Source organism: Aplysia californica, unplaced genomic scaffold (assembly GCF_000002075.1).
Source record: "Aplysia californica isolate F4 #8 unplaced genomic scaffold, AplCal3.0 scaffold00351, whole genome shotgun sequence".
NCBI lineage: Eukaryota > Metazoa > Mollusca > Gastropoda > Aplysiida > Aplysiidae > Aplysia > Aplysia californica.
In genome coordinates this window covers 125,441-142,601 of record NW_004797621.1, presented here as the reverse complement: position 1 = coordinate 142,601, position 17,161 = coordinate 125,441, and the positions used below count along the sequence as shown (strand labels likewise).

Genomic DNA, 17,161 nt, shown 5'->3' with positions numbered 1-17,161 from the left:
ACTAGCAAAGAAAAACAAAAAAGATGGGCTTATTACACTAAATAAAAGACTGTATCCCTTCTGTTCACTGGAAATGTCAGCATATCATCTCACGAGAGAGTGGCTGACTGACTATGAACGATCTACAAAGTTTTACCCTGTTTTCAGAAAACATTTTGAACAATATTTTTTTTTACCAAATATTTTCTCTAAGATATTTATCGAAACCGTTTTGTCATAATTCTGCAAACTTGTAACACACATTTTTCATCCAGCAGGAAAACCTACTCCCACACGCTATTTATGTGATTGTAGTCGACAATGAATTTTCTCCACCCATCATAAAAGCATTTTGGCAGTAGGAGTGGCAATTGCAGTAACCTTTAAGTAGTCGAGTCTTTTTTTTTGTTTGGGTCCCTTGCCCATTTCTATGATATTGACGCCATCTGATTAATAGAAAACCGTGCGTATGATAGTGCCCAATAATGTATTACGTACATAATTGTTATAACATATAACTGTTACACCATATAGATGTTTAAGATAATTATAGATGTTTGTGAAGGATCTGAGAGCAATGATAATTTTAGAAATGACGGTGGTGGTGATGTTAACTGATGATGCGGGGTGGAGTTTATGTATATAATTATTAAGAAGACCTGCTTCTGTTAGTTGTTATTTTTATATAATGATAGCGTTAGTCCTATCTTCCTCTGCTCTGATGAGTCACGAGGTATGTGGGCACCCTCTATCCCGTTCCCTATTGGAACCATCTTTAATGTCACCGTGAAGTTCCGAAATGGTGGGCATAGTCTCTGCTAAGGTGACCTTGTTTGTGTTAGCCTATTCTAGCGCGCCAAGACAAGTGAAGAAAGTGAATTCGAGTAAATGTTGGACGAAAACGGGCGGGACGAAAGCTGGTACGACGAAATGCTAAACTGAAAATGTGAGGCCTCATGGTGAAATCTGGCGCTCGGCAAAATAATGAAAATAAAGATATCGTCATTTTTCCTCCAGTTTGATACTTTTTAAAATAATTTCGGGATTTTTTTTTTTGGCTGAACACCTTTTATGTTCATATTATTATGAAAACATTTTCATTCGAATTTTACTGAAGAACCTTGTTTAAAGGCACAAAAACTGTAATTTTCAGTTCTCAAAGACTCTTCATATATTGAAGCTACCAAACATTGGCAGCCATTTTCTCTTTAATTTAATCTCCTTCTTCAATCACAAATATATCGACGTCTATTCATGATATCTGAGTATTATTTTTCTCCGAAAGCAAGGCAAATGAACAGGTTGTTAAATTATACTAGTAACTGCACATGTTCAAAAACTAACGAGCGCCTGAATCCATCACGCCGTGCCACAAATTGGGAGACGGAAAGAAACGGATAGTTCTCCCCATTAAAAGTCAACAACAAAAACAGACGTTTGGAATGTCTCGACGACCACAGAAACGGCATTGGGGATCCTTATGCCATTGTAAACCAAATTGCTCTTCAGGGATCAATAAGTCGGTGGTTGTCGGGTGCTCTGGTGGGGTTTGCTTTTTCTTTCCTATCAAACATCTATCGTCTTTATCTCCCCTTATTCTTTTCTGTGTTTGTTACTCTCTTGTAACACCTCTAATCTTCGGCACTTAATCGACCTTATTGTGTTGCATGTGCCGTAAACATTTACTGAAACAAAAACAAAGGGATCAATAAAAGTGCAATTTATTTATTTATTTCATTATTTTATTTATTTCTGATCGTGTCCAGGTATGGTCCTCTCAATGAGTGGCTGCTCCAACTACAGAAGGACGAGCACCGACCACGCCTCCTCACCATACCTGACCACCCCATGCAGTTTGATCTCATCATTACCTCCGGGGCTTTTGACGGGCTACGTAATGTAAGCTCTTTCCGTGGGTGGTTGGCCGGTGCTCTGTTGTGGTTTTCTCCTTCTTTCCTATCAAACATCCATCGTCCTTATCTCCCCTTCTTCTTTTTTATGTTTGTTGCTCTCTTATAACACCTCTAAGCTTCTGGCGCTCATATGATCTTATGCAGTTGCGAGCGCCGTAAAACCTCTACTAAAACTAAACTGAAGCTCTTTCCAATCGTTGTTGTTGTTGCTGTTGTTGCTGTTGTTATTGTTGTTGTTATTGTTGTTGTTATTGTTGCTGTTATTGTTGTTGCTGTTGTTGTTGTTGTTGTTGCTGTTGTTATTGTTGTTGTTATTGTTGCTGTTATTGTTGTTGCTGTTGTTGTTGTTGCTGTTGTTATTGTTGTTGTTGCTGTTGTTGCTGAGAGAGAGAGAGAGAGAGAGAGAGAGAGAGACAGACAGACAGACAGACAGACAGACAGACAGACAGACAGACAGACAGACAGGATAGAAACAGAAAAGAGGTAGAGAAAATGGTAGAGGTTAAATAGAGATGGTGCAGAAAATTACCAAAATCAATTCTTTTTCAAAATAAAATTTCTCTTTTTCCCGAATGATTTCCAATGTTGCTCCTACTTACAGGCTCTTCATTGCTTAATGAATGAAGACGACAGTGTCATCCTAGAGACAGAGGTCTTTGGCAACGTCACAACTGCGGTAAGTTATCAGCTGTTTCTGGGACTTTGATGATAATGATGATATTGATAATACTAATAATGATAATAATAATAATAATAATAATAATAATAATAATAATAATAATAATAATAATAATAATAATAGCCTAATAATAATAATGATAATAGCTTAATAATAAAAATAACTATAATAATAATAATAATAATACAGCAATATTAACAATAGAATTGATACTACTACTACTACTAATACTAATAATAATAATAATAATAAAAATAATAATAATAATAATAATAATAATACAGCAATAATAACTACAGAAATAATAATAATATTTTAAAAAAATAATAATAATAATAATAATAATGATGATGATAAAAATAATTATAATAATTATAATCATATTAACAGTTTGCATTATCTATCTGGTTCTGTTTATCTTTCTATTTATCTGTCCATTTATCTATCTATCTATCTATCTATCTATTTGCATGAATCTGTTTGTCTGTCTTTTATTTGTCTGTCTTTCTATAATATGTCTATCTATCTGTCCATTCATCCATTCTTCCATCCATCCACCCATCCATCCATCCCTCAATCCACCCATCCATCAATCCATCTAACCATCCAATCATCCATCTAATCATCCATCCATCCATTCCTCCATCCATCCATCCAACCATCCATTCATCCATCAATCAATCCATACATCAATCCATCTAACCATCCAACCATCCATCCAACCATCCATCCATCCATTCCTCCATCCATCCATCCAACCATCCATTCATCCATCCATCCATCCATCCATCAATTCATCTATTCATCCATCCATCCTCCCATCCATCCATCCATCCACCTATCCATCCATCCATTCACCCATCCATCCATCTACCCATCCATCCATCCACCCATCCATCCATCCAACCATGTACTCACCCCCAGGTCCAGCTATATGGCACAGAAGTGGGCGTAGCCCATGACGACCAGGGTATCATACCTGGACACCTTGAGCAACTTCTGTCCACCTGGCCACAGACACACCCAGGCAGACCCCTGCCCAAGGCCGTCTACGTCATCACAGCTGGGAACAACCCCACAGGTGAGATGGTGCCTGCTGTCATGATACATCTTTTGCTTTTGTTTCATTTTGGGTTGTATTGTTTGTTTGTTTTATTTTGTTTTGCTGGTGGGGGGTTTTTGGGGTTTTTTTATGGGGGTTTTGGGGGAGGGGGGGGTTGGGTGGGGGGGGGGGGGGTTCAATTTTTTGTTTTATTTAAATTTCCGTAGGCCCATCAACTCATTTTTAAGAACTGTCGAAATTGCCACGCCTTAACTATCAACTGTCCAAGACAATCACAAGTCCAAGACAATCACAAGTCCAAGACAATCACAAGTCCAAGACAATCACAAGTCCAGGACAATCACGAGTCTAAGACAATTACAAGTCCAAGACAATCACAAGTCCAAGACAATCACCTGTACAAAGGACCACTTCCCACTTCCCACCAAGCGCTTTTCATCGCATCACAATAACACTGTCCAAAACGTTGAACTGTCTAAGAAAAATAGTTTTCTCCTCGACAATGAATGGTTGTCCTGGATAATCTCGATCGTTGTTGTTTGGAGTTTTTTGCGTTGCTTTCGGTGTATAACCTAGCCCGGGTAAACCCTAACAAGCAAAGGGGGCTCTCGTGGCCTAGAGGTTAAGGTGTTGGCCTCTCGTTCAAAGGTCCTGGGTTCGAATCCGTGAGGCGAACGAAAAATTTGCTTCCCTAAAATGTATTGTCTCCTTTCACCTCCTTTTCTGCTCTCTAGCAATGTTCTGTCGTCTGCTTTCGTCTATTCTTTCTGCCCCCACCCCCTCACCTCTTTTGCCCCCTCCTTTGGGCTCCCGACTCTTTCTCCAGCCTTTCTACTGTTACTCCTTGGCTCCTTCTTACTGCTGTCTTTCAGCTACACCACTGATATTCTGGTAGGAAATATGTACTCGTACACCTAGCCTTCTCGGACAAGGGCGAAAAATCTCGGAGGACCCGTGTGCAAGTTGCGCACGTTAAAGATCCCTTGGTGGTCTAAAATCGATGAGAGTAGGCTTCGCCCGCAACCCGGGCGAAATTCAAAATTTCCTACCAACCGAAAATATTAGGTGTGTTCCGCGCGCTCATATGCTCTTAAGCAGTCGGGAGCGTCGTAAAACACTTACCCAAAAAAAAAAAAAAAAACCATAAAAGAAACTAAAAGCAAAGCCGAGCCAGCCAGCCAGCCAACCAGTCTCCAAAAAGCTCTGAATTTAACATTGTTTACCTGGGGCTAAAAAACAAACAGACAAAATAAAACATGAACAGTCACTTATTTTCAGGGTACAACTGGAGTGAGCAGCGTATGGTGGACATTTACTCTGTGTGCAGGAAGTACAACATTCTCATTCTTGAGGACGGCGCCTATTACTTCTTACAGTTTGGTCAGGTGAGCCATGTAGTAAAATCTCTACTAAAACTAATACTAAAAATGTTGGTCGGTGGTTCCACTTCAAACGAGTCTAAACACTTTCCTTTCAGAGGGTCTACCATTGATCTATCTTTCTTTCTATTTATCTATCTATATATCTATCTATCTTTCTTTCTTTCTATCCATCTAACTTTCTTTCTTTCTTTCTCTTTATCTCTCTCTCTTTCTTTCTCTCTATTTCTCTAGCTCTCTATTTCTCTCTTTCCATCTCTAACTCTACCCCTTTTCTGTTCTCCCACACTCATACTCTCTCTCTCTCTCTCTCTCTCTCTCTCTCTCTCTCTCTCTCTCTCTCTCTCTCTCTCTCTCTCAGTACAATATGTATTTAAATATCTTTCTTTACCTCGTTCTTAATCTATTTCATTCTCTCTCTGCTTTCTCTCTACGGCTCGCTCATGCACCCCCCCCCCCTCTCTCTCTCTCTCTCTCTCTCTCTCTCTCTCTCTCTCTCTCTCTCTCTCTCTCTCTCTCTCTCTATCTATCTATCTATCTATCTATCTATCTATCTATCTATCTTTCTCTCTCTCTCTATCTCTCTCTCTCTTACTTTATTTCTCTATCTTTGTCTCTCTCGATCTCTCTTGGTCTTTATCTTTATCTCTCTCTTTATCTCTCTCTCAGTCTCTCTTTCTATCTCTCTCTTTCTATCTCTATCAGTCTATCTATCTATCTATCTATCTATCTATCTATCTATCTATCTATCTATCTATCTATCTATCTATCTATCTATCTATCTATCTATCTACCGATGTGATTGTGACCTTCTAAATACATGTATCTTCGCGCTATATTTCAGAAACGAAACCCAAGCTTCCAGTCCATTGACATGGATGGCCGAGTCGTACGCTTCGATTCTTTCTCCAAAGTTTTTGGACCTGGGTAGGCCAACATCAAGCATTTTACACAAGATAGGTCACTTCCGAAAAATGTTGTCTTCAGCTTTAAGATAGCTTGAATATTGGCACCGTTGCCGAAAAGAATGAGAATTTTTTTTTTCGGTTTTCAGTTACGAGAGTGACCCATCTTGTAAAGTATAATGTAATATTACGGTCTCCATAACAGAGTAATCGTCGACACTTCTTCTTCTTCTTCTCGATCGCATCATACTTAAGTCTGGTATCTGCCATAAATTGGGCCGTCCTCCTCAGTTCATCTGTCGGCCCGTATAGCTTCTCTTGTAGTGTCAGTTGGGTAGGCCACGTTTCCTGTCTCAGGGCCCTGGGTGTCTTGTGGTGCTGAAGGATGTGTGTGTGTGTGTGTGTGTGTGTGTGTGTATGTGTGTGTGTGTGTGTGTGTGTGTGTGTGTGTGTGTGTGTGTTTCCTGTCTCAGGGCCCTGTGTCTTGCATTGCTGAAGGATGTGTCGTCGATACAAACCAGGTCATTCAGAAAGTGAGCTGGGTGATGAAACTAAGCCCTAACGGAAAGACGTAGGTCTAGATACGCGACGAAATAGCTGCTCTTCCGGAAACGATTGCATATGTGAGGCATCGTGGTGGAATCAGGCGCTCGTCAAAATAAAAAAATTTAAGAAAACAGCCTTTTTCCGCCGGGGTCGGGAATTACTTTAGAATTTTTTGTTTTTGACTCACACCTTTTTTATGTCCATTTACATATACCTTTTTGTATGGACTTTACTTTTTTTTAAACCGTTGATTAATGGACCAAAAAAAGTAAATTTCCATTTTTCAATGACTCTCAAGCTATGGAAGTTACCAAACTTTGGCGGCCATTATCTTGATAATTTTACATCTGAAACAAGGTGACCATTCCTTTTTTAATCACACTTCTATTCAATATAAATGGATATTTTTTGCACCCAAAGGAAGGCAAATGAACAAGCTTTAAGATGATACAAATAACCCTGTATGTCCAAAAATTGACGAGCACCTGATTCCACCACGTCGTGACACATGTATTATTCTTTGTATGTGAGTCATTACGAACGCATAAGCGTCTCTCTATAACAGTCGATAATGGAACCTGACACCACACCTTTAAACAACTCTGGGCGGACTGAGAAAAAGTGTAAAGAATGTGCAACGAGTCTCTGGTCTGAGCCAAGTAATCGTAAAACGAGGTAATTATTCGTTAAACGGCTCCAATAATACGTTCAGCTTTGTATAGAGTCGTACATACCCCCTCAAACTTTGCAAAAAGACAAATTAAATTAACAAACCATGAAAGGGGAAAAATGGGGGGGGGGGGGAGTACTAGACTAGCCACATTTAATCAGCCTCCTGATAATTGAATGTTTGTTCTGGGGTAGTAAATGTGAGCCATCCATTCGGAACTGGCTTGACTTTCTATATATTTGAGGTAGCGTGTTGAAATCAGGCGTTCGTCAAAATAACGAAATCGGAGGAAAAAGCATTTCCTCCCGTTAGGAAATTTTTATCGATTTTTTTTTTTTGGCTTAATCTCTATTATATCAATAAAAACACATTACCGTGTGACATTTTCTGGACAAACATTAGTTAAAGGCACAAAATATGTCATTTTCCAGTTTTCAAAGACTCTTGAACTATTTATTGGAGTTACCAAACTGTGGCGGCCATTTTCTCGCTAATTTCACCACTGAAACCAGGCGACCTCCTTTCCTTCAATCGCATATATCTTGAGTTCTATTCATAATAAATGGATATTTAATTAAAAAGCAAGGCAAGTGTGTGTGTGTGTGTGTGTGTGTGTGTGTGTGTGTGTGTGTGTGTGTGTGTTCTGTTTTGTTTGTTTGTTTTTTATGTGTATACCATAGACCCTCATTGGTGAGACAACATCTGCACAAGCGTAGAACGGCAAAGGAAAAAAATGCTGTTACCGGTGTTATTTTTGTGAATACTGCATCTTTCTCCCAATAATCTTCGAGTGAAATATCTGGGATTTGCGGTATACCTTAGGTGTTCCTGAGATGTCCCGCCTACTATCGCCCCAGAACTCGTCTGCTGGGACATTTCAGTAACCCACTTTCAGCACTTTTCAAGGACCCCCGAGCGACTGTTGAGTTTCTGCGTGCTGTCAGCATCGCTGACCGTTTATGACGCCACAGCGCCAGAAGAAAGAGAGAGAGAGAGAGAGAGAGAGAGAGAGAGAGAGAGAGAGAGAGACCTTAGACTCTGCTGCCTTGTGATCTCTTCAACAACCTCTCAAACGAAGAAGCGGAAAAAAATTCACTGTATTTTGTTGTTGTTATCTAGTATAAGTATCTTGTCCTAGAGGGTATCACTCAGTGATAAAACCTATTACCAGTTCAGATGAGGGTGTTTCTCTTGTTTGATATCGTTCTGATTTATATCCACCCTGAGCCTTCTTCGTGGATCAATAAATCTTATTTTACTTTATCTTATCTTATCTTATCTTATCATGTCTTATTTATCTTATGACAATGATAATGACAATGTCAATGACAATGACAATTTTTATCTTATCTTATCATATCGTATTTTATCTTGTCCTATCTTATCTTATGACAATGATAATGACAATGTCAGTGACAATTTTTGTCTTATCTTATCTTATCTTATCGTGTTCATCAATGTGTGCCCTCGAACACGACACGATAACCCTAGCTCAAAAACAGACACTGGACAATGGCGACCAGCACTGACCAGGGGATTGTCTTTACTTGTGATGGTGTATTCATGTATTTACACATTGATCTATTATTTTATTTTATTATTGTTATTTTCCCTTCCTCTGGTATCCTTAGGATGTCGAGGGAAGGTCAGGTGCGGTTCGTCCATAGAACACTGTCGTGCAGTGCAGCCCAAACATTTTTAATGTTCTATCACATAAAACACAAACAATAATCAAATAAAAGAAGCCAGAAACAAACACTAGCCAAATAGTTTATCAAAACAAGGTAATCACTGGCGCCATAACTGTCATTTCTATGTCTGTAGCAACGTTAAACATCTACTATGCCATGCCAAAGTTCACGCGCTTTTGCTAAACAGAAAAGGATATTCAACAGTGTAACCTGACCTATAAATCACTCTTGGGGATAACCCAAGCGATGACGACACTCGTAGCCAGTTTGGTGGTACCATTAATATTAATAAGCCGGCACATCTCAAATGTGCTCCGGCCGAATAATGCCGAAACATAGCCCACAGTAGGCAGTCTAAAAATAAACACGATAGACCCTACGCTATTCTTTGCCAATATTATGTGAGCCCCGGAGCAATCCAGCAGAGTGCTCAAGTGAATTGTGATTGGTTCATTGTTTGTCTTGCCACTATTTTAAGTGACTCTGTGACCATGAACCTGAGGAAGGTGAACGTGACTGCTCTATGAGTTGTGCCTTTGAATGGTTTTGTAGTGGAGTGTTGAAAGTTATTACATGTACTTGAGTGTGCAGTTCCAATACAGGATGAACGAAACTGATGTTTAGCTAACAAAGAAATTTAGTACTAGAAATCAAAGAGACAAGTAAAAAGAATGAAAATAAAAACACGAGGCCCTCCCTCACCAACCCAAAGATCCTAGAATTATACACCGTCTCATTTACTATGCCCTTGACTATCTTCAGCTTGCGATAGCTTAATTATTATTGTGCACGCCCACTTTTTAGCCCCCCGAGCCGCCCCTGGGGAAGGTGAGAGCTTTGGTCCAGTGCTAGGTGTGTAGCGCCGGAGATAGATATGTTATGGTGTTCCAGGACCTTTTTAACTCCATTCAGCCAGATCTTACTTGGTCTTCCTCTTGATTTATAGTCGGATTCTCGGGTGTTGTAAGCTCTAGCCGCTAGTTGTTTCTGGGACATTCTGATATGATGTCCAAACCATTTGACTCTTTGACGCTTTATGAATTTTATTACTGGTGGTATTCCAGTTAGTAGACGTATGGTTTCGTTTCTTATGCGGTCTCTTCTGGTGACTTTGATACATTTATTTATCAATGTATTTATGTATTTATGTAACTATATGCGCCGTTGGCAAACAAAGTTCCCAAATGGATCAATAAAGTTGAATTCATATATTTATCTTTTAAAAAAAAACAAGTGAACAAATCACCAATTTGTCTGTTCGAAACCTTACAGCAGGTGGTTGGAGGGCGCCACTTGTAGGTCCTACTTTTTTTTGCTTTCCCCTTGTTGTTTCTGTCTGTCTTTCTATTTTACTTTTTCCCAGCACTAAATGACTATTATTCTGTTGATGTGCTTCTACTAATATTATTCAAATGTCAGCTGAAGTCGTTTCTCTTTTTAAATTAATAAGATGAATATTTGGAGTAATTTTCTTTTAGTCAGAACACAACGTATTATGTTACTGTTGTATGTTGTACTGTATTGTAAAGTGCTCAAAGCATGTGTACTTTGCTCCTGGTTGAGCGCTATATAAGTGTCATTATTATCATTATTATTATTATTATTATTATTATTATTATTATTATTATTATTATTATTATTATTATTATTATCATTATTATTATTTTATTATTATTATTATTATTATTATTATTATTATTATTATTATTATTATTATTATTATTACTCAAACAAACAAGAACCCTTTCACACACAGGTACCGCCTGGGTTGGATGACAGGACCAAAAGAACTACTCCAGAAGATGGCCATAAATAAGCTTTTGAGCTCAGTGCATACCAACCAGTTCGCCCAGGTAAAGCGTGTTATTTTTCTTTATTCCTTTCCCTTACCTCATTCTTAAGAACACTAAAACTAAAATTGATTTCGCCAGACAATCAAGTCGTGGCGACGGTGAGTATGATCTGAATTCTACTGACTATATCATTATTATGTTTGTTTGTTTTTTGTATATGTTTGTGTTGTTCTTATTGCTGTCTGTTATGATGGTATTGTTTGCTTTGTTGTTGCCGTTTGCTTTGATTATTTTTGTTTAGATTTTCTCTTTTTTTTTTGCCTTTTTCTCGACCCACCCTGACAGGAAAAAACGCCTTGAAATTTATCAACTCTATTTTCTAAACTGTTTTTAGACCCTTTTGTTGGATAGTTGCTTTTGTATTATTATTTTCTACTGTATCTATTTTTCTTTATCATGCCTCAAGCACCAATTTTATTCTAGTTTTACTTTATAAATTAAAGCTTTTTCACAATCTGAAAACTACCTCTTCAAGTTGAAATCGTGTATGCAACGACTACCTTATATTAATATTATCTTATCTTTGTTCCACTTTTATTTCCTCAGGTGGTCATTTACAACGTGTTAAACCACTGGGGTTATGAGACATTCCAGGAAAAAGTGACGGCTGTGGCAGAGCTGTACAGGAAGAAAGCCATGTTCGTGGAACAAGTGGCACAGAAACATCTCAAAGGTACTTGCAAGAGAATTGAAGCGATGATGATAGGGATAACGTAGGAGCTTTGTTTTATGGCCTTTTGAGCTTTGAGAACTGTAATGAATGAATACTGTTATGAATTGTAAAAATGGGAATGAACTATGTTGCAAATGTTGCAATAACGATTCTTTGATATCACGATTATTTGCCCTTCTTGACACGTTGCATATTGTCTCGTTTTGAATTCAAGATCTTATTGTAAAAGAAAAGCAATAAATTCGTTTTCCCGCAGGCAGGCAAGCAAAGAGGTTGTGTTAGTGATCTTCTTTACAAGATTTAATCTTTTTTATAATGTGATGCAATATGAAACCGTCACAAGAACAATAATATGTATGAATACAGTTTTGCTTGGGAGGTAGACACTGAGGAAGTAGATTGCTAAAATACTGCTTTCTTCCCTTCAGATCTTGACCACCTTGATGTCATGATATTATTATTATGTTCCAAATTCATGAGAGTCTCGGTGGTATGGACTCATTTGTGTCGCAAAGGCTAATAAAAGCAGACTGCCGATTTCTTCTAGTGCAGGATGAATAGTTCAGGGTGACCGCAAAAACATGCCTGTCTATATTTCCTAAGTAATTTTACTTTCATGAAAGTATCTTTTTTTTAAAATAACAAGTCGTAAAGACCACCGTTTCGGACACAAAGTCGTGTGCAAATTTCATGTTAGTGAACGCTTTCTGGGAGACGCCAAATTTATGAGGACCGAAAGGACCATTAGCAGGTAATGGATCTCTCTGAATGTCATCCTGAAGTATCAGTGAGACAGCTGACTCGGCAGAGAGGGGACCTGAAGCGTGAGTCAGCTCGAAAGATATTGCAACAATGTGATCTCAGTCACCATTAGTATCATATTGCAGTAAAACAGAAACTGAACAGTAATGACATCGCAATAAGTGTTAACGTGTGCCAGTTATTCGTTCAGGAATTTGAAAGAAATGTTGACTGCGGGAACGAAATTAAATTTAACTCTATCCGTATGCCCTGGGATCATGTTGTACCCCCGGGGTTGTATTCTTCTTATTTTAGACTACTTCTAGTTCGAAGATCTCTTTGAAACTTTTAGTATTTCTCAAAAAATCGTTTTACAGACTGCTATGCAAAGCGTATGGATCGGATTAACGAGTAAACTTCCTCCTTGAAAGTGGTGGCACAGACTTCCCCAAGTCGTAGGGATACGATAGTAAAACACGACGTACGGCGAGATAGGGTTAATACGGTTTTCGGATGAAACACCGGTAAATTTCGATGGAAAAAAATCAATTCTAAGAACTCTGTACCCTGATCAGATACTGCATGTCCATGAGCATCCACTCTATGCAGAGAAGTGCACATCCTGTATCAGCCTGTGTGGCACTCAGCAGCCGCGCCACCATTTGTCCACTCTGATCTTGAGACTGGAAAGGTCTAAGGAGGAGAAAGCTATAGGAAGTAGCCTTACCTCAGCAGGACGCGGCCACACCGTATACAGCGAATGTTTCCCTGAAGTATATCTATGTGAATGTGAGGCAGCGTGGAGAAATCAGGCGCTCGGCAAAATAACGAAATCTCAGAAACGGGCATTTTTCTACGAGTTTGAACATTTTTATTGAATTTTTATTTTTTCACTTAACTTCTTTTATTCCCATATGAAAACACATTTCCATAAGAATTTTACTAATAAACCTTGATTATAGGCATAAAATATGTCATTTTTCAGTTTTCAATTACTCTTTAGCTATTGGATTTACCTGACTTTGACGGCCATTTTCTCGCTAATTGTACCTCTGAAACAAGGCGACCCTGGCCTCCTTCAATGGCAAGTACTTCAACTTCTATTCAACATAGATGAATTTTTTTCCATCAAAAGGAAGACAAATGAACAAGCTTTAAAATTATATCAATAACCCTATATCCAAAAAATTAACGAGCGCCTGACTCTATCAAGTCGTGACACCTATGGTCATTTCCGTGACCGACTCATGGGCCGCAAAACGAGTATTTTGCGAATTGGCTCATCACAGCCCGTGCTTGAACTCATTGGATTTCTTTCTTGGTAGAAGTAGAAGCAAATTGCAGACGACAGCTTATGACGAATATACGAAAGCGACAGGCAAATTTCTTTCGACACAAAAATGGGGAAAGAAGCATTGGAGAATATTGTAACAACAGGCAAGTGTGATGGAAAGGGAGGCAGAGGCAGACAGAGGGAAAAGATACTGGGCAAGATGACAACACGGCTAGGAGCAGCAAGAACAACAGACACCATCGCTGCAACTCAGGATATAGCGTAATGGAGGTCCATGATCTCCCACCCCAGTCGGCACCGGATGATGATGAAACCACTAACACCCTCAAACAATTGACGAGGAGTAAAAGAACATTGTAAATCAAAGTCGCTACGTCAACCAGTACTTGTGCGTGTAAGGGATTCGCAACTTTCTAACATAAGTACATGAATGTTTACTATTAAAATGAAAACGTGTTGAGCACAATGTTTAAATTTATCCCTTGATTAAAAGTTTTACTCAAACTGTGGTGGGAAAAGTTAACGTAGACAATTTTGACTTTGAATAACTGATGCAAAAGTGCCGAGGAATATCATCTAACTGACCATGAGTTACAAATATTTCGTATCATGTGCTGATTTTTAATAAAATTAATAATGGTACTTTAAAAAAAACGCTGCCATTTTAAGATGTTTGGTGCAATATATTTTAAACTTTCCCACATCCTGTCGTCAGAATTAAAATACAATACGTTAAGATACCACAGTTCTGAATTAAATGTGTAATGATTACTTGAGTTATTGGAGTTTCAGTGGCAGGCATTTTTTTTCTTCTGTCACCTGGCATAACGTAGTCTAAACAGCCGTATGCACTGCTCACCGTCGAACGCTCCGTATCCCGGACTCTAGCATGGAGATCATCAGGAGAGAATGCGTCGCTGTTTCGGGCTCTTCCTCTCTACAGCTTTTCTGACGCACCGAGCCCCCTCACCGATGTGAGGTCTCCATGTTAGTTCGACTGTTTTCCTCTGCTGCCACCTTTAGGATTCATTTCAGCTTGAGTCCTCTCGCTTCAACCAGATCCACTGACTGGCTTTCTCTGCTGTCTCCTGAAGGGAGTTTGTGAGTTCGTTGCTTTTTTTTGCAGTAAGTCCTGCCACTCTCATCCACTTACGGGCGCTTGTTGCTACAAAACCTCTGCATCCTACCTCTACCGGAAAATGGGTTGCCTTCCATCCTGCCTCCTCACATTGTTCGACGAGTGCCTCGTAACGGTTTTCTTTCCGCTCATGAGCGGCATAGATATTGTCCTCGTGGGGCACCGTGAGCTCTACCAAGTGTACCTCTTTGTCTTTTTCCTCCCATAACACAATGTCTGCCTTTTTCGTAGTTGGAATGGGGAAGAATCTCTCAAAGCCTTTTAAGTCAGCAGCTACTTCCCATGTGCCTCCGCTCTGGTCTTTCATGGCTTCGTTCGCTTTCTTTCTTTTGGCAACCTTGCTTCCTTGCGGAACGAACGCAATCTTGGTGGGTCCATGCTTCTGTATCTTGGGGGCATATTTTCCTTCTTCCACCTGTTGTGTCGCCATTTTCGTGAGCACTTTCAACACCTCGTTGTGTCTCCAGGTGTATCTGTTAAGAGCTAGGTTGCAGTTTGACAAAATATGCTTCATGGTTCCTAGCTTACCGCATCTACACTTGTTGTCCTCCTGTACCTTCCATCTGACAAGGTTCACCGGTGAAGGCAGAACATCATACGTAGACCGGAGAAGAAAGCTCAGCCTTGATGTATTCCACTTCCAGATGTCACTCCACCCGACTTTTCTTTCCACTACATGCTCTTCCCATCTGGTCATTTGTCCTTGCTGGCTACACTTAATGAGATGAATTTCTCGCCTCTCTGCCTCCATCTTTTGCATATGTCTTGTTGCAGCTTTTCTTCTGTCTCGCTGAGACATTTTCCTGAAAGGTCTAAAGTCGCCATTACCTAGCCCTAATCTGTCAGGTTGCGCTGGACCGACAATGTCCCCATGCTCCAATGCAGAGATGATCTCGTTAGCTGCAACTTCTGCCTTCCACTTTCTGGCTGTTTTGACATCTGGAGGTTTTCCACTGATCTCCTTATCCCTTGATTCTCTCAACATCAAAACGGTTCTAATCTTGCCTGCTTTGTAGATCTCCACAATTGACGTGAGAGGTAGTTGAAGCGCACCTCTATGTCTGTACAGGGATGACGTGTTAATGGTACGGGGTAGCCCCAGCCACTTCCTGATGTAGCTGTTACACTTTCTTTCGATCATCTCAACTCTTGACAAAGCAACTTCATACATTGTCAGTGGCCACGCCAATCGAGGGTAGAGGGCAAACTGTAGACACCATATCTTGTGCTTTCCTGGAAGCTTTGTCTGGTCAATTGCTTTCAGCCCATTTTCAGCCTGCTTCATGATTTCCACGCCTTGACTCCTATCAGACAGAGTTCCTGAGTACCACCGACCCAAACTTTTCACGGGTTGTTCTTTTACTGTGGGCATTTGCTCCCCTGCAATTGTGAACTTCAGTTGCTTCTGTTTTCCTTTGTTAATAGTCAGGCTTCTAGACTTTTTAGCTTTAAACTTCATCCTGGCCCAGGTGATAAGCTTATCGAGCCGATTCAACACACTTTGCATTGTGTCTCCATCTCTTGTCAGTAGGGTCACATCATCCATAAAGGCTTTCTTTGGTGATCTCACCTTTGCTTCTTCTTCACATTCTGCAGATCTCAGTAGCATCTCCATTACCAGGATGAACCAGATGACCGATATAGAGCAGCCAGCTGCAATCCCAATCTCTAGTCGGTGCCATTCCGTTGTGAAATTTGCGGTTGAGAATCGCATCTGGAAGTTACTATAGTATTCTCTCATAATGTTTTGCACCTCTTGTGGGACGTAGAAAAAATCCATTGCCTTCATCAGCAATTTATGGGGAACAGACCCGTAGGCATTCGCCAGATCCAACCACACTACGTTTAAACTTTCCTTGTTTTTCTTGGCCTCTTGGATTGTGTCCCAAATGGTGAAAGCATGCTCGATGCAGCCTGGGATCCCTGGTAACCCGGCTTTCTGTACCGTTTCATCCACATAGCCGTTACTTTGCAAATATGCTACAGTCCTCTTTGCAAGTATTCCCATAAAGATCTTGCACGTCACGTTGATGATTGAAATAGGTCTGAACTGTCCTATCTCCTTTGCATTTTGTTCTTTGGGTAGATACACGCCCTCCGCTCTGCACCAATCTTTGACGATTTCTTTGTCTTTCCAAAGGCCTCTTAGCATCTCAAAGAGGGTGTGTCTCAGCGTGTCGCAATACTTGAACACCTTTAAGACACGCCATCTCCTCCAGGTGCACTTTTTGCTCTTGCTTTTTTTACGAACTCATCTACTTCTTTCTCTCTAATTGGTCCCAGGTAATATTTGACGACGGGGGCAGCTGGACGCTTCAGGCCTCTCATATAAGGAAGCGGTTCTTCTCTTCTTGAATCGCTGTACGTCTGCTTAACATAAGCATCGAGTTCCTCTTTCGTACATTCCAATTTACCACTCCGTGCCTCTGTGAACAGTTTTTTTGCTGCTTCATAAGGATTCTTCAGAAATTGTTCACGTTCCCTTTTTCTCTCTTTTCTCCTGGTACACCTTCTTTCGTGCCTCTGTAGGTCTCTGCTCTTTTTCTTAAGATCTTCAAACAAGATTCTTAGGCCTTCTATCTCTTCTGGTGGTGCGTACTTTTTCTGCTTTTGCAAGTCTCGTTTCTGTTTTCTTAG

The 17,161-nt window shown here is 39.9% G+C and overlaps 2 protein-coding genes across 2 annotated transcripts in view; one reads left to right on the top strand and one right to left on the bottom strand.

The window, feature by feature from the left end:
- The window catches only part of LOC118478051 (kynurenine/alpha-aminoadipate aminotransferase, mitochondrial-like), a 14,883-nt gene extending 2,658 nt beyond the window's left edge, over positions 1-12,225 (top strand). Inside the window, exons 2-7 of the mRNA XM_035970969.1 lie at positions 1,746-1,878; positions 2,494-2,568; positions 3,496-3,652; positions 4,913-5,019; positions 11,225-11,351; positions 12,134-12,225. Of these exons, the coding sequence (XP_035826862.1) occupies positions 1,746-1,878; positions 2,494-2,568; positions 3,496-3,652; positions 4,913-5,019; positions 11,225-11,351; positions 12,134-12,225 (691 nt within the window). The remainder of the gene's footprint in view (positions 1-1,745; positions 1,879-2,493; positions 2,569-3,495; positions 3,653-4,912; positions 5,020-11,224; positions 11,352-12,133) is intronic.
- Positions 12,226-12,643: 418 nt separating this feature from the next.
- Positions 12,644-16,676, bottom strand: LOC106012368. Its single transcript, XM_013085159.1, has 2 exons — positions 15,530-16,676; positions 12,644-12,768 (listed from the first exon to the last, which is right to left on the bottom strand). Exons 1-2 carry the CDS (start codon positions 16,674-16,676, stop codon positions 12,644-12,646), a joined length of 1,272 nt encoding a protein of 423 aa, XP_012940613.1.
- Positions 16,677-17,161: the final 485 nt, after the last annotated feature.